Consider the following 25,597-nt stretch of genomic DNA (forward strand, 5'->3'; position numbering starts at 1 on the left):
AATTAGTTTATTATTGTTTAAGATTTATTCCTTTGATTTAAAGTCAACGAGACAACATTAAACTGATTCAAGAAGTTACAAGACCAACGAATGAGCACTCAACGCATGTGAAAAAAATCATTTATTTTGAATGAAATCAAGGTATTGTCCCCCGCCTTTACTGTTATTTTATTCTTTAAGCACAAGTGAATTTTATTGCTTTAAAGCTTACAATTTAACAAAAGCTGGCATTGGGTTCAGCAATTTTGCAGAGAAAACTCCCACCTCGTAATTCTGTGAACGGTTCTTGAAATGCTACAATGTGAACATTGGTGATAACGGGGGCGTGTTAAAATATTTAAAAAATAAGATTAAGTTTTTTTTTTATTTCTAACGTTCAATGGGTACACTTAAACACATAAAATAAGTCCTAGAGCCCACGCCCAATGAAATTATCGTTCTGTGTAGATCGCTCCAACTCCATGGGGGACTCTCGCTGAATGCATACAATATACAGATTAATACGCCTCCTGGCGTAGAATAGAATACAGAAATGCTTGTGATTATACAAGTACATCTATAATCTTGAGAGCATTGGAAACAAGAGGAGGTCACGTGGTCTGATGGCAAGCACGGACTCTAGAATAATTGCAATAACCGCCGTTTTGGTAGTAAAATACAATTTATTTTATTACTATGAGTTGTTTACAATGTGTTGATTATGAAATAGCGATCACATACGAATACGTTTTATCTCTTTAATCATTAATGGAACTCTATAGATTGGACGATACAAAGAATGGCATTTATTGAATTATGCTCAAAGTACACTGGAGGTCAAATATTGTTTTATTTATCAATGTATGGAGAAAGTGTGCATGTCAGAAGCATTGTCGTCACATTTAATCCCAATAGCTTCCAGGCTTTTTCGATATTTTCATTTCCTCAGCTGTTCTTGATATTAATCGATCTTTAGTTCCAAGGGCTCTCTCTCTCTCTCTCTCTCTCTCTCTCTCTCTCACACACACACACACACACACACACACACACCAGGTTGGTGGTTGGCGGTGGTCGCAATAAATTCAGTCAAATGGTTAATCGATGATGAAGTACTTACAGGGTTGAGTACTGACCTGATTATCGGGACACTTGGCACATACAGCGCATTCAGCACAGCGGACTAACAGATCCGCGGATCAAATATGGCCGACCCACTTGAATGCTTGTTGCTTAATCCCCACGGATTACGGGGAATCTATTTAGTGTTTAATCTGGAATTAGGCGGCAAGCTTTTCATTGGGTCTCCATATTTGACCCGCGGATCTGTTAGTCCGCTGTTCTGAATGCGGTCTATATAGTTGTTCACATAGGGTGTATTCCCAGAGCTTTAGATCGACCCAGAGATTAAGATTTGAATCGACCTAACTTCCTGGGGGTTCACGCTAAATTGCAGTCAGCCGAGCGCGCACCATAGTTAATTACCCCCTTACAGCTTTCAGTAGGCGGGACAGACGCTTAAGCCGGCTAAGCTGACAGTAATCTAGTGAGACTCCCCACAGGGATAGATCGATCTAAAATCTATGGAAATGGGGTCATAGACCAGGCAAAACTCATTGATTAGATAACAAGCGCAAGCGAGCCTTATTTTTAGGTAATCTGGATGATTTTCGCATCTATTTTAAATGACTATCAAATGAATTATTTACATTGCAAAAGTCTATATTACAGGAATAAAGTTTGTCAATAGTCTCTGTTTTACCTGTTATTGTTTTTTATTACGCCAATAAGTCGGCGTGGCAAATATCAATAATCTCTTTATTTTTTGGTTCAAGTACATAATGATTTTTTCTATGGCTCAGTTTACCGTAGGGATATTGAACAAATGTTCGGTTTATTTTCAAATATCTGAAATGGCAGTATGTGGCAGGCTGCATGAAAGGGTATGTCTAAAGTTATCCTCGCTTTATATTTAGGACGTGCCATTCTTGTTGGGTAGTTTACATTTTAACATCGTGAACAGTATCATGGATGGAATGATTGGAATATTGGTAAGTTAAAAGGAAATGGTTGTGGACACATTAAAGGTAAATATCTAATATTAAAGCATTTATGAATCTTGTTGTTAAGGTAGGTTTTTATATTATAAGGGCGTTGTTGTCGATCCCTTGACGTTTTGAGGGACGATGGGCGTACCAAAAAGCCACTGCCCTGCATTGCAATTCTTGCTGTACTTAAATGAAAAATCTATCAAATCACTGTGTATTTTACTAAAACTATGTCTAAAAGAATTTTTATTCAATCTTTTTATGCAATCATCAACGAATATTAAAATTGTTTACCTCCAATATTTCCATGTCTGCCTAGAGCATCTTCATCAGAGAGAGGGGTTATCCAGCTACAAAAAGACATTCATTTATTTTTACATCTCAAAACATTTTGCATTTTGAAGTAAAGAAATAGAAAAGCTTTAAACATAGATGCACTTGATCGAGATTTCAGTGGTCTGATTTAACGCGTCACACAATTTTAAGAGAGAGTTTTCATGCATTTGAACATAGATCCATAATGAGACTGATTTTGACATAAAACATAGAACAGTGTCAGAGTGACAGCCTCTGTTGAGAGGTAGATGTAGTCGTTTGGTAGACAGAGTGATCTGGTTCTGGGTCTTTTTATAAATTATATCAACAATGGGATTGTGTCTTTTACGACATGTTTTAAAAAATGTCCAATTCTTAAAACCTTGCGTTTGATAACAATATCGATGATGATGATGATGGTGATGAGATCGTTGCCGTAAACAGCTGTTTTCTCTTTCCAGGTACTTTTCATCATACTGTTGACGCTTACCCCGGGTAAGTAGCCTTCTCGGACTGATCATGTATGTTTTTGAATATTTTATTTTATGTGAATGGTATATTTAACCTAGGTCCCAGACCACAAGGACAGTAAGATAAAATAAGAAGTAAATTAAAAACTGGTGTTAAATATTACGTTTATGTGCAGAATTCTGAATGGGTGGATAATGAGCATTTGACAAAAATGAAAATAACAGTGAAACTTTAATTTGTTCGTCCACTGAATTATGAAATTGTATCTCGTGGTGTTATGCCGTGAGGGTAAAGGAAGGGCAAATTGCATCGACTGTGATCGGCGACCACTGCATGAATACTTTACCCTAATTGCATGCTCCCAGGTGGCTGCTTTTGCCTTCGTTGGTTTGCTAGTCCACAGTCTAACTAAAAAAGTCATGGGCAGGTTTGAATGAAATTTTCCGGATATTAGTACGTCAGAAAACAGCTAACTTAGACTCGCTTAGATTTTGGTAGTTATCCATTGGTTTATAGATTAGTTAATTCAATTTATTTCTGTACTGGTGTATAGATTATCATGACGTTGTAGAATAAAATGCAATAATAATACAATTGGTGCAATACCGTTAATGATGAGTATTGAGCTGCTTGGTGGAGGTCTGGGTTCCCTTAGTGCTTTTCTAGTCTTACATGAGCTCAGTGTAAAAGAAAAAAAAAACGAATGCGAGGACACGAACTTTGGGCTCATTTCCAACGAAGGAGGCCAACTTTGGGATCGTTCCCAATGAAACCATCGTTCTACATAGATCGATGCAACTCTGCAGGAACTCTCGCTGAATGCAATCAGGCTGATAAGCAGAATGGACAAAGTGGGTGACCACTTTGCGGTAGATAATTAAGAAGAGTACTCCCATATAAAGATTTAATATAATTGAGTACTTTTCCCCAAATGTCCAAAAGAATCTTATTTTCACTCACATAAAGAGAAAGGGTGTCCGATGTCTTTTTTCAGTTCATTCAAAAACCTCCCCACGCTCAACACTATAAGTCTGTGTTGGATATATACTCGTTTTTGTAACTTTCGCTTTTGCCATGGTGTACTTCTGCTATATGATGGTTATCAAAGACTAAAGTTTTCTTGATACGGTCATTTTCCTTCGTATACCTTTGTTACATGTATGTCAGTACAATTGACGCAATGAATTATTATCTTTTTACATTTTGTCTATGAGTAACGATGTTGGGAACAGATTTTAAAACACTTTATACTGTAATTAAAGGAACACAATTCCAACAGGATAGATACTTTGTATTATTTCAGAGAAAAATATCTATACTGTATATTATTGTTTGTCCTATCAGTTTCTAAAGGCAACGAAAAATAAATCGATGACTTAAGCCCTTTCCTTACATTGTCCTAGATTGAGCTGGTCGAGCATATTCAAAAGATTGTATTTATTTTTTTATTTATTTATTTATTTATTTATTTATTGCCTTGTACAGCCACGGGTCTAAGCAGTATTCGGCTAAGTGACGTAACTGTTATAATCCCACAAATAATATTATATTTTTGCACTTTATTAATTCTTTATTAATTAATTAATTAATTTATTTATTTATTTATTTCAGATCTGACCTCATCTAGCTGTGACAGCGGTTGGACACATAAGCCCGAGGTAGGAAAGTGCTTTAGGGCCTACGATAGCTTCCAGAGCTACCAAGGCGCCAAAACCAACTGTGAAAACGTCGGAAGCACATTGGCCATGCCAAAGACTCAAGAGTTACACGAAGCCATGGCGTCCATACTGTATGTTTGATATTATTATTATTATTATTATTATTATTATTATTATTATTATTGTGTTAAAGTTGTAAGACTAGGTCAAAAGGAAATAGCAATTATGTTGCCCTCGAATCACAAATAAGGGGACGTATAATTTGCATGATATAAATTGTATCAATTGTATTGTACTACAGTGTTCTGGTAAGAATCATCAAGGTCATAAAAGGATATGTACCACTACACGCGTAAACTGATTGGATAATAAGAAGAATGTGAGATATAAAACTTTAGCATTAAATGTATAGCATTGCAACCAAGGCCTGAACTAATACATCTAACATACTGTAGCGATACTACATCTTATTTAGGAGCACATATAGAGAGTATTGGATTGGCCTGGAGAGACGGACCGGAAACACAGACACCTGGTTGGACGGTACACCGGTGTCGTGGAGTTATATCTGCCCATGTGATGGTAAAGAGTCGTCCTGCGCCGCGTATCGAACTGTGGGGAGCGACAGCGGTGGAAATCACTACTGGGCAGACGCCTCGTGCTCCAGTTATTATCGCTATGTGTGCGAAAAATCAGGTAAGGGTTTTTGAGTGCCTTTGATGACTTGGACTCTTTTCGCATAGGGCGGTTCACTTAACTAGACAGGTCCATTTAAGGGACCATTCCCAAAGATATTTGGATCAATCTATCTCCCTGGGGAGTCTCACTAAATTGCTATCAAACTAACCGGCTTAAATGTCTGTCACGCCTAGTAAAGCTGTAAGGGGGTAATTATCTTGATGGATCGATCTATGTATGGGAACCCAGTCTAAGATCATTAAACGCTCGACACGGCCGAATAGCTGGTTGGAAGGTACAGTAGCGCCACAGAACAATATCTGCCCTTTGTGATAGTGAACAGTTACACTGCATAAGATATAAATCTTCATTTTCTGATATAGATGGGACTAGTGGTGCCGGGGCGGTGGCTAACCCATGTCCGTCAGGCTGGTCCCACAAGGCGTATGTCGACAGATGTTACTGGCACTCTGGCCACACACATGAGAATTACGAAGACTCTAAAACGGCCTGTGCGAACACAAACGGCGCCACCATAGCTATGCCTAAAACCGCAGAACAACAGGCCGCAATGGTGACCATGTTGTAAGTTTATTTCGCATTGAAATTCATCATATGGGCAAGGAAGTTTGCAAAATATACCTCAGGACAGCAACGGCATGGTTAATTTCACTTCAAACATTATTTTTAATGTAAACAAATTTAGAAAAAAGAACCCCCCTTTTGAAATTGCTGGCTACGGGCCTGTGTCCATCCATGTTGACAATAAGTGCATTGTACTTTCCATAGCAAAATCGTCCACGTTTAGTACACTACCTAGATATTTCCCTCTGTTTGTATTTGCGAAGTCCACCAAGGCCAAATGTTTATCTTTGTGCTCCCTCCACCTATCCACTATCAGATTGATTTTTCACCAGATATTTACGAATATATCGCTGGCTCATTCAATGCAGTGGACAGTGCAGGTTTTTTTTTGTCATGAATTAACCCGAAACATATCTGTGAACATCTAGCAAAAATCAACCTGTGCTCTGGTAGAGGGTATCTTTCCCCCCCCCCCCCCCCACCCACCCACCCACCCACCCCCACACACAAACACACAAACATGCCTTCTTTGCCAAAGCCCTGTAGGCCTATCCTCTGGTGTATTTTTGGTCACGGTTATTTCTCACCATTTCTCGTCTCCAGGTCAAGTTCTGAGTACTGGATAGGACTTGAACACATGGGCTCCAACCCCGACCAGTGGGCTGACGGTACCTCACCAACCTATGATAACATATACCCGTATGACTCTCGGGGCAGCTCCAGTTGCAATGCCTATCGGGCACACAACAGCTATAGTTTCCAATGGCTGGACCGGTCTTGCTCTAATAGTTATCGCTACGTATGCGAAATCATAGGTAAGCGGTTTGTCTTTAATTCATCACTGCGCATTTACATGTACTTAATCTTGCGGTGTTGCTTTCGGATCGTAGGCCCTACGTACTGACAGCCGTATTTGCATTTACTTGTATCAGGCCCGTAGCCAGCAATTTCAAAAGGGGGGTTCTTTTTCTGAAAAAAAGGACCTTTTCCCATAAAAACTTCATGTACCTAGATCAAATTTTACCCAGAGTGGACCTTTTCCCAGCAAAAGGGGCGGTTCTTTCGAACCCCCTGAACCCCTCCCTGGCTACGGGCCTGTATATATTACCCTAATTTGCATCACGAGCATTTTAATTAGTACCTCACTTTCAGACCGAAGTCTGCTTCATATTTGTCACAGATAATAAGGCCTCAGCGCATCTATGAAAAAATCTTAAGCGTTTAGCAAATCCAAATGCCTGTCAGACTTTGTGTCCAACTATTTTCAATTAAATGCGATATAAGGCTGATCTTCCTATTGGCCTTATATTTCAGTTGGTACGGGTTGCAGCGCCCCCTCTTCTCCTGGTCATACCACAGAGGTCGTAGAGGGTACAGACGTAGGAGACAATATCACCTATACTTGTGAGTCCGGGACAACTCTTACCAGTGGAGACCTCGTGCGAGTGTGTCAGTCTGACCGGACGTGGAACGGCTCGGCACCCGTGTGTGAAGGTAAGGGTATCTAGCATGTTACGCCATGCTGCGCCCTTCATTAGGAAAGCCAAAATTTCCAGGTACTTTATATTTCTGCTTTTGGTGGCGTACCTATTGATGTCACCCTAAGGGCACAACGAGAGTTACAAAAATGTGCAATAGCCTTAGCTGTAGGGTTGAACATATGGTTTAGTATTACGCTAGGCTGCTCCTTCTGCTGCTATTGACTCGTGAAGCTTCACGGCACTCTACGCGCGTAGGAATCTCTCCCGCAGTTATGTACATGGATCTAAAGCTATATTTATCTCAGTTGTAATGTTGTTGTTTTTTCTAACAGTGGAAAAGCTGTGTCCCCTTTCCTCTCGGATGATATGACTTTTGAATGCAGAATGTTGACCTGAAATTACAAGTTCAAAGGCCTTTTTCGTAGCCGTTGATACCTCTTTGGTAACATGTACGAACTGCTTTCGAAAGCGCTAATTTGAATTTACATTTACATCGAAGGTTGCAGTTTCCTCTACCGACACCCTGCATTCGTGCTGTTGGGAGCTCTCGTTTGAAGTAACTTTGACCTTGGATTTTAAGCACTGAAGCCAATCTTTTCTCTGGGGACTTATGAAAGTCATAATATTAACCTCATATTTCAGTAACAGTAAAAAGTGACCCCTTAACAGTTATCTCCTGCAGCCACCTCTACTGTCACGACGGCCCATGGGAATTACAATGCTTACCTTATTTTTCAGCTATAACCTGTAGTACCCCCTTAGCACCAACTGATATTACTCGTGTCGTAGCGAGCACAGATGTAGGGGACATCATCACAAATCCTTTGTTCTTGGCGTTCGTAGTTCTCCTTTATTTAATAGTTTTACCATTTTTATCCTGTCAAGGATTAGTGACGTAGGATCATTTTGTTTTTCAAGGAATCCTTTCAATTCATATAGTCTAGCAGGGGTGGATCCAGGATTATTTGAAGGGGGGTCCAGAACGCCAACCCTGGAATGTACAATGTAGAGCCGACCATCGCCCCCTTGGCGTGGGGTTCAGGGTTTGCTCAAAATATTTGGTGTTTTGGAGGGCAAACGGTGATCTTTGGTACGGTTTAGAACTATGATTCAGCTGTCAAAATTCTTATTTCCCACCTCTAAATCCGCCGCTGGTCTACCATACTTTTTGTCAGTGATTATTGCACATACTCTTCTCGCGAGCAACAAACTTCTGCTTTAATTGTGGTGTATTTCTACTACTTTATAGTTATCAAAGACGAAAGTTTTCTGGATACGATCATTTTACTTCGTATACATTTGTTACACGCAATGAAATATTATTTTTTTACATTTTGTCTACGAGAAACGATGTTTAAACAGATTTAGCACTCTATACTCTACTAAATACAAAGCAATTCCAACAGAAAAATATCTGTACCGTATATTTTTGTCCTATCAATTTCTAAATGCACATTTTTGTTACTCAGCAACGATACCCGGTATATCTACGATTACATTGGCTCTTTCCTTAAATTGTCCTAAAATGAACTGGTCGAGTAGATTCAAAAGATGAAAGTTTTTTTTTTTTTTCACTGCCCAGTCCCGGGTCTAAGCATTATTTGGCTAGGTAGTGTAACAATTTAAATCCCTTAAAGAATATTACATATTTTGAATTTTATTTTTTCATTTATTTCAGATCTGACCTGTGGCAGCGGTTGGACACACAAGCCCGAGGTAGGAAAGTGCTACAGGGCCTACGATAGCGTCCAGAGCTACCAAAACGCGAAAACCAACTGTGAAAACGTTGGAGGCACACTGGCCATGCCAAAGACTCAGGAGTTACACGAAGCCATGGCGTCCATACTGTATGTTTATTATTATTATTATTATTATTATTATTATTATTATTATTATTATTATTATAAAGTTGCAAGATTAGTTCAAAGGGAAATAGCAATTCTGATGTCCCCGAATCACAAATAAGGGGATGTGTAATTTGCATTTATCATTTGTATTGTACTGGTAGGATCCTCATGGTCATTAAAGGAAATGTATCAGTACACGCGTAAACTGAACTGATATGAAAAAGAACTTAAGATATAAAGCTTCATCATTCAATGTGTTGGATTGCAGTCGATATATATAAACCAAAGCATGAACTGATACATCTTATACTGCAGCGATACTATATCTTCTTCAGGAGCGACAGGGAGTATTGGATTGGCCTGGAGAGACTAACTGGAAGCACAGATACCTGGTTGGACGGTACAGCGGTGTCGTGGGACTATATCTGCCCATGTGATGGTAAAGAGTCGTCCTGCGCCGCGTATCGAACTTTGGGGAGCTACTACGGTGGAAATCATTACTGGGCAGACATCTCGTGCTACAATAATCATCGTTACGTGTGCGAAAAAGCAGGTAAGGGTTTCTGAGTGCCTTTGACTTCGGCTCTTTTCGCATAGGGCGGTGCACTTAACTAAACCGGTTCATCTAAGATCATGAAACTCTCGACACGGTCGTTTAATTAAGTTGTCATAGGTAAAAAAATTTATAACTGCACATTTTTTTAAATTTCTGTTTGTACCAGTATACTTGACCCAGTTTACGTACCTTAGAGTTCAATAATGATACGAAAGGAAATAATGGAACGAAACAGTTTATATTATTCGAAACTATATAATGGTATTTGATCTGGTTTAGTGAAAAAAATTTATTTGTCTACTGGCGTAATACGCATCTATACTGTATTAAGTTTTGTAATGTAGGCAGCTACAGTATCGAGGCTGCTTGCGAGGGTAGGACGGTAGCGCTACAGTGTTCCTTAAACCATGTCATCCATATTGTGGACGCTGTTTATGGCCGGACCAACACTTTAACGTGTGTCCACCATGCCATGTCCAACACGAACTGCAACGCCAGCACGTCCTACAGCGTCGTGGCCGCAGCATGCGAGGGTCAGCAGTCCTGCTCTGTGGTAGCACATAGGAGCACATTCGGTCAGGATCCTTGTGATGGAACCTACAAGTATCTAAAGATATACTATAATTGTCAAGGTAAACGAGTAGTTGGAATTATACTACCACGGAGATCAGTGATGAAGTTCTATGTAGATTACTTCTACTTTTTCCTGGCAGTGACGACTGTAGTGGCGCTATATATTGCTCATGTTGCTTCATGCAGTATTATAGTGTTTTTCTATCTTCAACAGGAGTGATTTTGTTTTTACTGTTGTTAGAATCCTGCAAAAACAACACTTACCACTTTTTATCAGTAGACCTAATTAGAGTTGTGCTGCTTAAGGGTGGCATTTGCTATGCTTAATACAACTGCCTGGAATTGTACTTAGAGTGTATTGCAGATTATTAAATTGATGGGTATTAATTTGACACTTTAGGGCATAAATGGTTTCATTTGAACCCCAAGATTGAAAACACAACACGAACCAGGGTTAAATCTGTTAAAATGAAACTTAGTTCCTGTGTAGAATTACATACAGCGCTGTAATCCTTAAAGTTCATAATAATATAAGTGCTCTTGACTAGATTCAGGCATTGCACAGCCGGTGGCATTCTGGCCGTTGGACGCTAACAGCCTGGGCACCGATTTAAGTGGGAATGGACACAATGGAACGGTACATAATGCCACACCTTCGGCCGGACCTTACGGAGACGCCCATGCTTTGACCTTTGCTGAAGCCAGTGACTCCCATGTGGTCATACCAGCGCATGCGCAGCTTGCCGTCCAGAACTTCACTTTGATGTTCTTCATATATCTGGAGAACTTGGACCCCAGTTGCATATTTGAGTACGCATCCAATCCAGTCGCGTCTCACATATGGCTTCACCCTAACGGGCAATCTCTAAAGATAAACCTCATTGACTCAAGCGACCATAATCTGCAGCACTTCAGTCAGGTGAACAACATATTTACAGAGAGAACGTGGCATAGGGTGGTCGTCAGCTACTCACAGACTACCGGGGAACTGGCAGTGGAATCTGAAGTGTTTGACACCCAGGAGTCCAACAATAATACGAAGCAGTTAGGGACATTTACTCATCACACAAACGGTCTCAATCTGCAAATAGGCAAGCGACAAGGGGTGGCCACAGAAATGTTCGACGGACGTTTATCGTGTGTTCATCTGTTTGATGACGTCATCGATGAGGACTCCAAGAATGCAGCGTGGGAACGATGCCAAGAGAGAGGGAATTTGGGTAAGTGGTCAGTGTATTGTCTTGACACTGACAGACCCAGTATTTGCTTTTTTTTGGGGGGGGGGGGTCACAAAGTTTTTTAAAAAGCGCTTCGCTTCACACGGCGTCCTTGCAAACGCATAATTCAACTTTCATATGAATTATATTTAATTCCGATTTCTCATTACTGTCTCTGATAAGAAAGATACTATTGAAATGACTTCTTGTCATTGTACTTACATCCCCTTATTATCTTTTATCTATTTCACTTTAGCGTGCAATGCCCCGGATGACGGGATCAATGCTGCCTACTCTGGTAACTTGACAATGGGGTCTGTGGTATCGTACACCTGCAACTTAAATGCCACTTACATCAACGGGGACTCCAACAGAACGTGCTTGGGAGATTTAACGTGGTCTGGTACACGGATGGAGTGTCATTGTAAGCATAAGTAGAACAGCAAGTAATTCAAATTATTTTAAAATGTTTCGAGAATAGTCTCCAAACTGAAGTTTCACTGGGGTTTGCAGATTATTAATTGGTATATCATGTCCTTTTATAACCCATGGTATTTTAGAATACATATTGTATGCCCTGCCTGCTTATGACTTTTCCTTACTTTTGGGTCTTCTAATCTATAGTGATAAGTCGCCTTCTCTCTGATTACTGATAACAAGACCATCATATCCATGAGTCTGCATGGTCCTTTTGTGATAACAAGAACTTTCTTCCCATGGGTCTTCTGCATGTGCTCTAGCTCCCTATACCCACGAGCCTTCATGGCCTTAGTGATAACAAGAGCTTCCTATGCATGAGTCTTCAGGACCATAATGACAATAAGACCTTATTACGCATGAGTCTTCAGGGCCATTGTGATAATACGAACTCCCCACCCATGAGTTTTAAGCAACATCTCAAACCCACCTTGTACTATTTCGATGGGGATCTGACTGTCTACAGTACGATGTGATGAAGATCAAAGCATAGCCAGAGCATTCTGACAGATTTAATAAAACATATGCCAATTGAGTCAAATTGTTATGTTTCAGACGACCTACAAAAAGCTGCTTTCTGGCCGTTTGACGGCAACAGTCTCGGCAACGACTTCACCGGAAGAGGGCACCACGGAGTACTTCATAACGTGATAGCAGCGCCGGGTCCTTTTGGGGCTCTACATGCGTTGGAATTGTCTCCCGCCTCTCTATCGCACGTGACGGTGCCAGCACATCCCGATCTGGCTGTCCAGAGTTTTACATTGATTTGGCTAATGAATCCTGTGAGTGTGGGTTCATCTGGAACGGGCTGTTTATTTGAATTCGGAACTGCAAGACCCCATATATGGCAGTGGCCTTCGGGAGCTCACTTATATGCCAACCTGATGGATACTGGAGGCCGATCCCACTCTTACACATATTCCAACGTATTCACTGCCAACACGTGGCAGAAAGCCATCGTGCAATTTGACCGAGGCACGGGGACAGTTTTGTTAGGAGTGGGGTCTCTCGATTCCCAATATTTCAATAATTCAACTGCGGTGATTGGGCAGTTTGATATCATGACAGCGGGTCAAGATTTCCATATAGGCAAACGGTCCAGTCTCAATACACACGTGTTCAATGGCCGGTTATCGTGCATCCACCTTTTTAACACAGTGGTTGACTTGCAGACAATTAATGAAGCATGGGAGCTGTGCAGAGAAAGAGGAAACTTAAGTAAGTATTCTATTGGTGTGATGATATTGAATTTTTAAATCTAAACTCGATAGAAAGTAGATGGTGTGTTTGTTTGTGTGTGTGCGTGCGAGTGGAGAATAAAGAGGGATTACTAATAGTACTGCATATCGACTGATATTGAAATTGTGAGTTAATGATCAATGAGCTTTGATGGTTGGCAGAAAAGTTGTGCTAGATAAGACTAGCGACGCTAATTAGAGACAGCCTATGTTATAAGGTGTAACACCTTGTGTTAGGCATGACAATTGATTGTTTGGTTAGGCAATTAATTGTGCTTACTGTGACGTCTGAATGTGTTAGGTGTGACGGTTGTTGTCAGCTGTGACACCATTGTATTTGTGTGACAACGAATTGGGCTAGATACCTGTATACATTTTTAGTCATATCTGTTTATTCAAGAAATATATTTATGAATACATGCCACCTTTACATGTATTAATATATGTTTCTTGAATAGGTATAATTAAAAAAGGAAAAGGAAACAGTTAGGGACTTTAGATAGATAAGATAATAATGACACCTTTGGCAACAAGTTCCCTTTAGGTAAAACTACACTGATATTTTGCTGTGAACATCAAAATGATAAACATGTGTATATAACAGTCACAACATAATAGGACCTCTTCAGCAGCGGTGTTATTTGTATTTTTTTTATTTTTTAAAAGCCATTTCAGTTTTAATTTAACGATTCATGTTGAAAGAGATCCTTTGTACAGCCAATTTTTATTTGTATTACACTCTGTTAAAAATATTTAACAGTTTTTCAATAAAATTCTCTTTTCTTCTTCATACATTCAAGTTACACATTTGTAACATTTTGTGACTGATTAGATTTTTATTTATTTATTCAGCATGTTCCGCTCCTGAACCCGGGGTAAACGCGACTTATTCGGGCAACTTAACCATGGGCTTGGTGGTGACGTACAGCTGTAACGTGGGTCACGTGCACGCCAGCGGTAACGTCACTAGGACGTGCCTGGGGAATTTAACGTGGTCTGGGACGCAAATGGAATGCGAAGGTAAGTGTCAGGTTAAAAGGGGGCTTATCTTGGCCACACACATCGCATGTTTTAAAAATGTCTCAGAACCAGTTTCACAGAATAAGCCGATGGTAAGCGAACATTAATTATTTGTGACTGTTAATCCCGCCAAGAAGAGAATAGTGAGTGAATGAGTGTTAAACTTACTTTTGTCTGTTAAAGAAGTGAAAAGGGATCCTCTCCTAAAAATACTTACGGCACAATGGAACAAAGAACGCTCGCCGATAATTGTCCTCAACACCATAAACATCAAATTAAGTTCACTTTCGGTTTCCCTAAGGCTGGTCTCCACAAATGGACAGACGTTGGATCAGACGTTTCATCCGTTGGTTAACCAGGAATGGTCGATCAGCAGTCACAGTCACTTCGTAGAAAAAAAAAACAAAAAACACGTAGTAGTATCGACCACTCGTCGAGATAGGTGCAACTTATAATTAGCTCGCTGGTCTCTTGACTGTTGCTTACTTGGACGGTGCTTCTTCTGGCAATGTTATCAGAAATGCTGCAGCTGTCAATGCGGAAAAAATCAAGTTTGAAAAGCAATCCGGCAGAACAGGGCAAAGCTGATATTTTTAGCGCTTGTTCTCTGACTCAATCAAGAAAAAGTCACAATGAGAAACTAGATATAGGCCCCCTACGGAAGTCGAAAATGATGATTTGTTCACATGGACATAGTATAGTAAATTACTGCATTCTCTTCCCAGTTGTTATTTGCAGCGATCCCGGTTTTATCAGCAACAGCGCAAGGCTTCCGACCACGAGTCAAAACTTCTATGGTGGGAACAACGTGACTTACACGTGCGACAGCGGTTATTTCTTAGCAAACGGTTCGTTGTCACGTGTGTGTCAGGACAATAGCACGTGGAGTGATGATCCGCCTTTTTGCGAAGGTGAGTCCGTGAAAATAGTCCTAAAATAAGATCCATGATGATGTATTATTGTACTTGTTGTAGATTTTGTGGAAATTGCATTTAAATTGCAAGCAACTGAAGATGTCGGTATCCGCTACTCGCTGGGCGGTCTAATATAAGGCTGTGCCTATGCGCTTAAGGACGCCTGTGAGATCCAAGACCTGCATAAATCCATACTTTTTAGTCATCCCTGAGTGGTCAACGCCGTGCTATGGCGACTGGGGACATGGCTACTACAGTCACTGCTACATCATCAATGACACTCTCACAGATTGGGAGACAGCGAATGATGATTGCCATAGACTCGGAGGCTACATCTGGGTCCCAGAGACAATTGCCGAGAGGAACCATGTGTCTGGTTTATCGACACTCACTCGCTGGTGGGTTGGTAAGTATACATTTACTTTTAAGTTAAGTATATTTTTCAATGATTTTCAAAAAATAATAATAATATTCAGACGAACACAGGGCCGTAGCCTCCGGGGGGGGCAGGGGGGGCAGCTGCCCCCCCCCCCTGGGATTTGAGGTGCAAAAAAAATAATCGCAATTTCTGACTTCTGATTGAGCAATAAATAACAGTTAAAATGCACCAGAATGCAGTATTATACATACAGTTTTTAAAATTTTTCCACACCGTGGGACACCCCCTCCCACAACCTACCCACTCAGGGGGCTTTGCCCCCTCGTGTCCGCTTACTGCCCCCCCTGGCATTTTGCCCAGGCTACGGCCCTGGAACAGTGAGTTATTTGACCTTCCACATATAATAAGGGTCTATAGCTGTATATATATTTTATGTTATTCATGGTCATGTCTACTTGATATTGAATTATACCATGTTTGTGTTCACACAAATATATTTATTGCAGCAAAAACGAGGTATAGTTGTTAGAGGCAAGAGCAAGAGGCATAGTTATTAGTAAATGAGGATATTGGGTTTGTTTTACATTAAGGGAATTTTTTTAATGAATAGATGGATTTATTGACGTTTGACCATAATATGGCGTGTGTTTGATAGAAATAGGCCAAGAAATTAGGTCTTACAGGTTTTGTGAACTTGGGCGTTTTTTTTTGTGACACAAGCCAATAATTCTCAAAGACTCCTGAAAACAGACACTACATGTAGTTATTTAACACCTCTTTCCCCAGGTATTACCGACCCATGGTATACGGAAGCAACTATTCCGTTGTCTGGATCTCTGCTGAAAGATAACATTTTCAGTAGCAACGAACCGGATGATTTGGCCAAGATTTACGTTCGCTTAAACGGAGCTGGCGTAAGTGACACTGACTCGGGCACTACAGACAGGAGGAACATCTGTGAGCAAAGCCCAGGTAGTATCTACAACATTGTGTCCCTATTGGTTTATATTTCAATACAGATTGGACATTGTTGGTGATTTCATTGCCTCTGTCAATGCATGGTTATAGATATGTGTTGTAATGCTTCGGTTTGAAATGTATTATATATAACTGAGAGAGAGAGAAGGAGAGTGCAATTAATTTCTTTAACAAAGAGAATTTGGGGAGTTGAATTTAGTTGAGATTGTTACCACTTTTTTTTATACTGAATAAACTCTATCCTGAAAGTTTCCTCAATATATGCCAATATTTTTTAAGGATACCTTGTCCACCAACAAATAGACATATCGACGCTGATGCAAACAAAAACTTATATTTCAGCTTACCTTGGCTGTTATCGTACGGAAAGTGGCCTGGCCGCAACCCTCAGCAGTCCCGTACACATGAACCTCCAGCAGTGTATTGAGTACTGCCGTGGACTGTCCTGTGCCTTCGCCGGTGTGTCCTCCTCGGAGTGTTACTGCACACAGACCGTCACGGAAGCTAACAAGGAGAACGACTTCACTCTCTGTGATACAAAATGTCCTGGAAACAAACACCAGTTCTGCGGGGGCAATGGATATGTGTCGATGTATCTTGTTAGTAAGTGCCAGTGTGTGTGCGCGCGCGCGTTTGTGTGTATACGTACCTACATTTGTCGCCGATAGATGGACAGACATAAAAAGCTACATACATAGATAGTTGAACTATAATTATTATACACCTGTTTTTATTGCGTGATAAATCAAATAAAAATTGTTCTGGTAAGGTGAAATCCTCTGCAGCCACTGGAAATTTATGGAACCAGAAAAATATTGTGATATTTTGTAATTTTAACTTTAAAGTTGTCAATAACTCACTGCCTTTTGTAAACCACACTGAGATGTAGTGCGGTTTATAAGAACCAGATTTCAATTTTACTTTTTAGCTTGGATATCAGTAGTGGCCAGTTCCTGTGATGTCCTGTACAAAAACGGTATCAGGGAGTACGGTCAGTACTGGGTGGCAGCGGAATGGATAGCCCAAAACATCCGAGTGGAGTGCTTTACATCAAGTAAGTTGTTTGCCCAGTTATTTTGGATTGAGTGTTCCGTTAATATTCTTTTGTTTATTTCTTATTACTTGCATTTATTTATTTATTTATTTATTTATTTATTTATTTATTTATTTATTTATTTATTTATTTTTCCTTTGTGTGTGTGTGTGTGTGATTTCAAAAGATATGATCGTTTTGAAAGGTATCTTAGTCCCGGTCTTTAAAAATGCACTTTTAATTTTGATTTTTTTAATTCAAAATGTAATATCAATAAAAAATTGATAAAAACGCGTCAGACCTTTGAAGTACCCCTGCGAAATTCGGTGCCTAGAAAAATTTCTTTATATTAAGTTTTTTTTTCTTGATTCTGGCTCCCATAGGGCCTTAAAGCAAATTTAACGTGGTTGCCACTTTGGTAGCCTTTGGGAACTCAAAATATCAAAATGGCCGCCAATTCTCAATTTTCTTTATAAATGTTCTTAAAATACTGAATGATATTCAATTAATTATATTTATTTATTTATTTATTTATTTATTTTTTTTTTTTGGTAATGTTTGGTTGATTTATCAGTACATGATTTTCATATATCGTTTCAGGTCCGTGTAACGAGTGGCTGATATATCAGATCATGTTTTTCATATATTGTTTCAGGTCCGTGTAACGAGTGGCTGATATATCAGATCAGCGATTCTTCAATATCGGCATCATCCAGCAGAAGCAACCTCTCGCATACTGATATAAGGTGCGGTTCACATTTAATTCAGCAGATGAATCTTCACATTTATATTGAGTTGCCCTGCCGCCATGGCGGATATTTGTACTCTCTGAGTTTTTTTTTTTTTTTTTTAGTTAAAACAACTGTTGTTGTTAAGCAGCGAAAAATGGCAAATAATATCCAAGCATTATAGCAGTTTGCTGAAAATTTAACAATAATAATAATAATAATAATAATAATAATAATAATAATAATGAATTTTATTTGCACCACTCCAGACTATATAGTGAGAGTGGATGGGGTCCTGACGTCAGTTCTGACACAAACGGCTCTTGGGTTCAGCTTTCCTTGCCAAACCGGTATATAGTCACTGGCTTCAAGACACAAGGTATGTTTTATGACTGGTGGGGTCGGCCGTATTTTATTTTTATCGTATGTGAAAACTGTGTAATTAACGGGCTAGTCATTAAACGCTTAACTCCATTGTTAGATGTGCAATAACTTAGCAATACGACTATTATATGGGATTTCCTCATTGACCATTTACCAAGCACTGAGCAGGTGCAAGAGAAAAAAAATTGAAAACGTCATGCGATTGACCAATATGATAAGTACGAGGGGGAATTCGGTAGTTTCAATTTGTTTTATTTCAAGGGGAAATTATTTATGAAATCACACGACCTATAGACTCCACGCTTAAGATATATATACATAGGTATATTTATATATACCTTTCACAGGTCGTAATGATATTGATCAATTAGAGAGAGTGCAGAACTTTACAGTACAGTACAGAGATACAGGTATTGGCGCTAACTGGAGAACGTACATCAATGAGTCCCACGAAAATGTGGTAAGATTTATATCAACTTTTCACAAAATTTTATCTTTGCCAATAACTGGAAAATCGAACATGGGTATTATTGTTTTTGTGTTGTTTGAAAGTAACTTTAATTGCACGTTATTCGTTTCTTTTTTTTTTTTTTTTTCAATTTTGTGCAATTTGTATAGTAAAGTTGGCTTGTTTATCTCTATATTCTATACACCATAAAATAACCAAACTTTTGGCGCCTTTTTACACATTAAAAAAGTATCTTCATTATGCGTGACGCGGCCGTGCGTTACAATTAATGCCGTAATTAATTTATAACATGTAGTAATTGCGTATAAAAGTAAACTTAATGGGTTTTATGTAAATATATTGGATGGCAGGCGTGTCTTGAAAAGTGTACAGGGCGAGGCATACTGCAGGTGGCTTATTTTTTTATATGCCACTTAACCAGAGATAAAATCCATGAAGCAAAGTGGCGCGGGACGTTCAATAATTCAAATAAGTGACAGATGGATGTTTGTTGCGATTCTTATTCTATTTGCTTATCCATTTTTAAATGTGTTAAAAAAAACACTTATTTTAGTTTCAAATAACCAGCATCTTATCTTTAAGTTTGACGCCAGAGGGCCAACGAGTAGCGATTTCAATACCCCTGTGTACAACGAAGTTGAGGACCCGTTTGTGGCCACAGATATCCGAGTTCTGCTGGAAACCGGCAGCTGTCTAGGGACCGGATGTGTCATGAGATTGGACGTCAGCGGGTGCCAGTTTGATACATTCTCAGGTAAAATAATTCTTGATCATGGATTGTGTCAGCCAGTTGCGGCACCGCCAGAGGCAAATATTTCACTGTGCGCTTTGACTAGTCGTTGGCGTGTGGTTAAGGTTAATCGCGCTAGCCACAACTGTTATACGGTTTTAACATTAAATATTCCATTAATGTACATTATTTGATTTTCTTTATCCCACCAAGAAACTGCTGTGGACATAGGATGCTTCCTGGATGACCAAAACCACCCAGAATTCCCGAATATCCTGTCTTCCGGTATCACGTCGACGTCAGAATGTCGTGAGCTTTGTGCACAGGGTGGTTACATGTACGCTGCTGTCACCAACGGTAAGACATCCAACGGTTGTTTAAAGGGAATACGCGGTTATCATTAAAGGGATAACAACTCTTGGTATGAAATCTATATTTCACAAAAAAAAAAAAAAAAAAAAAAAAAAAAAAAAATCATAGAAATATAATATAATATATTCTATTTTACCACAAAAACGGCAGTTATAGCAATTATCTTGAAATCTGTGCTTGTCATCGTACCATGTGATCTCCATAGAGAGTTTATAACCAAAAAAAAACTTTTTAGAAAAAAAGCCAGGGACTAACTTTGAACGTAGAAATGGATTCATTAACCATTTGTAAGTATGAGAAAATTGGCATTTACCCCAGGAAAAAAATTTGGCCAAAATGAACGGTTGTTATCCTTTTAATATTATTGCCAACATATGAGGAACACAAGTAGAAGTTAGAAATATATAGAATCAAACGTTTAAATGCCTGCACACACAAACACATTTATGATAAACAACAAAAAGATGAAACACTACTCAAAGGTACAGAACGCGGGAACACTGAAAAGCAGAGAAACTAGACTATTGTAAAGCAACAAATAATAGTAATTATGATCATTTTCTCAGGGACCGTGTGTGGGTGCGGAAACGAGATCGGAAAATACGGGAAGGTTCGCAAGAGAATGTGCAATATTGCGTGCACCGGCAACCCACGTGACGCATGCGGCGGTGAATTATTCAATTCAGTCTTCAGAGTTTGGAGTAAGTACGACTCAAGTGCAGGTCTCAAACCAAAATGGCAGCACAAATGCAGTCGGAATTAAGTGGTTGACAAAATATATTTGCGAAAAGAAAATATGTAAGAATGTGTTAATGCAGTGAATGTTGAATTAAATTCTCATACGACTGCGACGATCAGTTGCGTTTGTATTCAATATGTAAATAAGTCAGAGCTCATACTTATATAAACCAAAAACATAACACCACATAGAGAGCTAAAATTTAATTTTGACAGGTATAAAGTGCCCGGAGCTTCCACAAATATCCAATATGGACCTGAATACGACCGAACGTTCCCATGGTGACGTTGCAAAATACACGTGTCGCCATGGATACCGGTTGCCTTCAGGAACCAATGAAACAGACGTCTTGAGATGTGTTCAGAAGCAATGGGTAGGGGATATCCCTGCCCAGGGATGCGAACGTACGTCACAACAAATCAATCAACCCAACTTGCGTTGCTTTTCATTAGTGTGGGTATGATATGTACATTGTCACAATCTGTGAGGAAATTCTAATCGTGTGTTCGTACATGTATATGGAACATATGCTGCTCTTCTGTTATTAGTTCTTTTCAGAACTCATACTTCTTTACAAGTTTTATAATAAAATATTTAAATGATACCTAGAAATACAATGTAGGTCAGGCCTTTTGTCGTCTAGAATTCCAGGCCCAATAATCTCGTTCTCAATTTTCATTAGACTGAATTAGACTGCAACTGGATGCGTTTGTCTTATTAACAGGCATAGTTTGTAGCGGAGCGCTACCCACTGTGGCCAACGCAACAAGAACAGATACCGGGAATTTCTTGGATAGCACTGCCACCTACCGATGCTTCTATGGTTTCCTGTACCCAGATGAAAGCGATGTCCAGCAGATTCGTTGCCAGGATACGGGGGCGTGGTCATATTTATCTCAAACTGATTGCCAGGGTAATTTCTCCTCCAACCCAAACCTTGTTCATTTATTATTATATTTAACTGTATTTGCTCCTTGGAATTCCTAGGCCGATTCCAGTTTTCGATCCAACTCGGAGTCGCCTGAGACTGACCGACATCAGCTTTATCCAATAGGCTAATAATAATAATAATAATAATAATAATAATAATAATAATAATAATAATACTGTGACTGTGTAGTGGGTACAGGCTACAAACTCGATTGTTTAACAGTGTCTTATTTGGTTTAAGCTATGCTAGCTTGTGATCAGTCGAGATCTTTTCAACAAACGTACTGAGTAGCAACAGCACATGTTAACCTGAAGCGTTATTTATCTAGAGAGATTGTGCAGTGCGCCCCCAGATGTCGCCAATGCCACCGCTGTCTTCAACAACCGCACCTGGACGTTTACCTGTGACGCTGGGTACGCGGTGTCGGCTGGACACACCACGCAGACCCTGTTCTGTAATTTACAGGGTCAGTGGGAAGGAAGTGTGGAAAACTGTGGTAAGAATTCGAAGTAATTTTGTCTGTTGCCATTTTGAAAATAATTCCCTTTTCCTCTTTCTGGTAACATAAAATAAACTGCACCTAAACTTATTTAAGGAAATAATTCTCGTGCATTCATCCGTAAATAAATATAGATAAATATTTTAACAATTGACTTTTAAACAATCGTTAATTAACGACTTTTAAACTCATTAAGAACTTGATTGAAAAGATCAGATCCAGTGGTAAGAATTAAGGTAGGTAGAGGAGTTATTGTTCAGACATTGAAATGTAACTTGGCCCCCTTCCTGATGAAAGGCGCCCTTAAATACGGTAGGTAATGTTTTCTATTTTATTTTATAACCGTTTGTTAGTTATGTGGACTTTTTTTTTTTTTTTTTTTTTTGTAAGACTCTATTATTTCATCATGCTCCATCTTTTCAAAATTTATTTTTGGTTTTGGTATTTTATCCGAAAGATCTGGTCGGTCAGATTCTGCAGTGCTGTTTGAATGCATGTATCGCTTTTGATTCAGTGGGCATGACATTTGCTGAATGAACAATAGAGGGCGCTAGTTATCTGTGGCAGTGTGCGTGGTGAATCCGTTTGCCTCCGTATTCCTAAATCCATGTGTTCGTGGCTGGGTAGTGCTATTGCTCTTGTGGCATGTCATTTGTGATGGAATGTTGCGCATGATGGGGATACTGTAAGGTCCGCTGTCTGTATGGAGTTTACTTGGATGTTGATAAAAGCTTGTGGAGCATGTTACGTGTAATAAGCGGTCAAAGTGTCAAATGTGTTAAAACTACACACACACACACACACACACACACACACACACACAGAGAGAGAGAGAGAGAGAGGGGGGGGATTGGGAATGTGATTCAGTTTGCACCAAAGCATGACTGTCAAAGATAGTGCCAACTTGGTGACAGCAGTAACCAAGCAACTTTAAAGACATTGAAAGATGTACCTACGTCAGACCAACTGAGACAACACGGCCACAGCCATCGGCAACACGGAGAGAGATGCCTGACTGTGCTTTGAAACTAGAATTATATATGTATTTATATTTTTTTCTATGATGTATTACTAATTTAACAAAGCAGATTGCATTGTGATTAAGAACCAAACATTAATCCAGTCTGGAAACACTACAGTGGAAAAGACAAACTGGCGGCTTGCATCAGTCTTACTACATTTGAGATTAATTTTAATGTAAACGTTTGGATAATAGAGAACACCTATTGTGCATCTATCCATTTAATTCATCGTGATATTAGTAACTGTGGCCTCCACTAAGATACTCTGAACATTTCATGAGGGAAAAACCAGAGACAGACAAGGAAGACAAACGAAAAAGGACTAACAAGGGACTATTAATATTGGGAAACATGACTTTATATGTATCATTAACGTTCCTAAATAACTTAATATTACGTGTAGAAGCATGGTTATTTAACGATGCTTGACATAAAACTGAATCTACAAATAAGTAAAAGTATCATTTCTGTTGGTGAAAAAGTAGATATTTTTCGTATAGACCAAATGTGTTTTTAATTATGATCCTTGGCATGCTGAACCTCCATCGACAGACCTTGCACGTATAGTCGTCTAAAAACGATCTAATTTTTCATCGTTATTACACAACAAACAGTGAAAAACCTTTGTTGTTATTGACTGGGCTATATCCAAGCCTACCCAACTACCAGACTCGGCACATAAGGATCCTGAATTAACCGGTATATCGGACCACACTACCCGTTTTCAAGGTGTGTGTCAGATCGCATTTAGGAGTATCATACCCCAGAACAACGACAGGATGAGCACGCGGTCGTCCTACAAAATTTGTTCTGGGGTATGATACTCCGAAATGCGATCTGACACACACCTTTAAAACGGGTAGTGAAGTCCGATATACCGATTAATTCAGGATCCTTATGTGCCAAGTCTGGTAGTTGGGTAGCTAGGCCTGATATTGGAGAGAGACAGAATGCCCATGAAAGTCTTAAAGTAAAAATTAATTGTTTTTACCAAAGCAAATGTTATATTATATAGTTATGTTATGCAATAATTGCAGTTATCATATTGTTACCAATATAATACATTTTTATGAATTTGCACCAGATTGTCGAACGCAAGAAATAACCAAAACAACCATTCATATTATTGTTATACGTATAGTCTTATCTTGTAAGTTGTAGCATGCTCTTTTTTTTTTCATAAAATTTTGGTCAAAAAGGCTACACCACCAATTCTATGTGCATTTATTTAACAATGGTCACCTCACAGGTGTAAGTTATTATTATTATTATTATTATTATTATTATTATTCCAAACACCATATATAACATGATATATACATACTTGTCAACTCTCTCGGATAATCCGGGAATCTCCCGGATGTAGAACGAATCTCCCGGTCCCCAGTACGAGTAACCAAATCTCCCAGATAAAAGCGACTTTGAACAATGGCACAATGCACTGTCAGCTAACGTCCTGTCTCAAATATCAAAATCGGAACAATTTTGGTTTTAATTATTATTTATTTAATTTCATTTCATTTATTTTATTTTTTTTTTTGGGGGGGGGGGGTTGAGAGACTGTTCGATTCCCCCCCCCCCCCCCCATCCACTGATAAAAATTTTAGAATCTCCAGATTTTAGATTCCCAGAGGTTGACATCTCTGTATATATTGTACAGAAAATACAAATTAAAATAGTGGTGAAGGCAGCCAGGCCCGTAGCCAGCAATTTCAGAGAGATGGTTCGTTTTCTGAAAAAGTGGACCTTTTACCATAAAATCCTCAAGTACATAGGTCAATTTTTACCCATAGTGGACCTTTTCCCAGCAAAAAGGATGGTTCGAACCCCCCCCCCCCCCCACCTCACCCCCCCCCCCCCCCACCCCCGGCTACGGGCCTGGTAGCCATATTATATACCATGCATTTAAATTTATAACATGTACCCCCTCAAACGGAATGTTTCACTGTGATGTTCAAAGAGATAAAAATATCCATTAAATTGAAAAGACATTACCAAACGTCACCAAATTTACACGGAAACCTGGGAACGATTTTACCTTGGTGATAACGGGGAACGTGTTATAGATCTAGAGAATTTTAGCGTTTGCTTTATTATTGTCGAACGTTCACTGTATAACTTTAAACGCATTACATAACTTCTAATGTCACATTAATAAGTAATACAAAATGTATATCCGCTGTCGATAATTATGTATCGATGTATACACTGCTGTGTCCTTGAAATGGATCAGCTCCAATTGATGGTTCACTGGACACATCTTTAATCAATAATTAAAC

The 25,597-nt window shown here is 39.3% G+C and overlaps 1 protein-coding gene across 1 annotated transcript; it reads left to right on the forward strand.

The window, feature by feature from the left end:
* Positions 1 to 1,857: 1,857 nt before the first annotated feature.
* LOC106174934 (uncharacterized) lies at positions 1,858 to 24,102 on the forward strand. Its single transcript, XM_013556712.2, has 28 exons — positions 1,858 to 2,027; positions 2,801 to 2,834; positions 4,422 to 4,599; positions 4,944 to 5,164; positions 5,530 to 5,731; positions 6,335 to 6,546; positions 7,046 to 7,225; positions 8,891 to 9,059; positions 9,395 to 9,612; positions 9,960 to 10,247; positions 10,737 to 11,408; positions 11,662 to 11,829; positions 12,438 to 13,100; positions 13,973 to 14,140; positions 14,866 to 15,051; positions 15,257 to 15,460; positions 16,220 to 16,405; positions 16,754 to 17,014; positions 17,340 to 17,465; positions 18,100 to 18,190; positions 18,442 to 18,551; positions 18,904 to 19,016; positions 19,608 to 19,779; positions 19,969 to 20,112; positions 20,694 to 20,828; positions 21,082 to 21,270; positions 21,591 to 21,779; positions 22,126 to 24,102. The coding sequence occupies exons 1-28, from the start codon at positions 2,004 to 2,006 to the stop codon at positions 22,308 to 22,310; spliced, it is 5,688 nt and encodes a 1,895-aa protein (XP_013412166.2). The 5' UTR covers positions 1,858 to 2,003; the 3' UTR covers positions 22,311 to 24,102.
* The last annotated feature ends 1,495 nt before the right edge of the window (positions 24,103 to 25,597 follow it).

The sequence above is a fragment of the Lingula anatina genome, chromosome 9 (assembly GCF_051362555.1).
Source record: "Lingula anatina isolate TDL-2025a chromosome 9, LinAna3.0, whole genome shotgun sequence".
Classification (NCBI taxonomy): domain Eukaryota; kingdom Metazoa; phylum Brachiopoda; class Lingulata; order Lingulida; family Lingulidae; genus Lingula; species Lingula anatina.

Coding starts and splice junctions, on each gene's coding strand:
- LOC106174934 (XM_013556712.2), top strand. CDS start 2,004: ATGGATGGAATGATTGGAATATTG. Junction 7,226..8,890: donor CTCGGCACCCGTGTGTGAAG/GTAAGGGTATCT, acceptor CATTTATTTCAG/ATCTGACCTGTGGCAGCGGT. Junction 15,052..15,256: donor TGATCCGCCTTTTTGCGAAG/GTGAGTCCGTGA, acceptor CATACTTTTTAG/TCATCCCTGAGTGGTCAACG.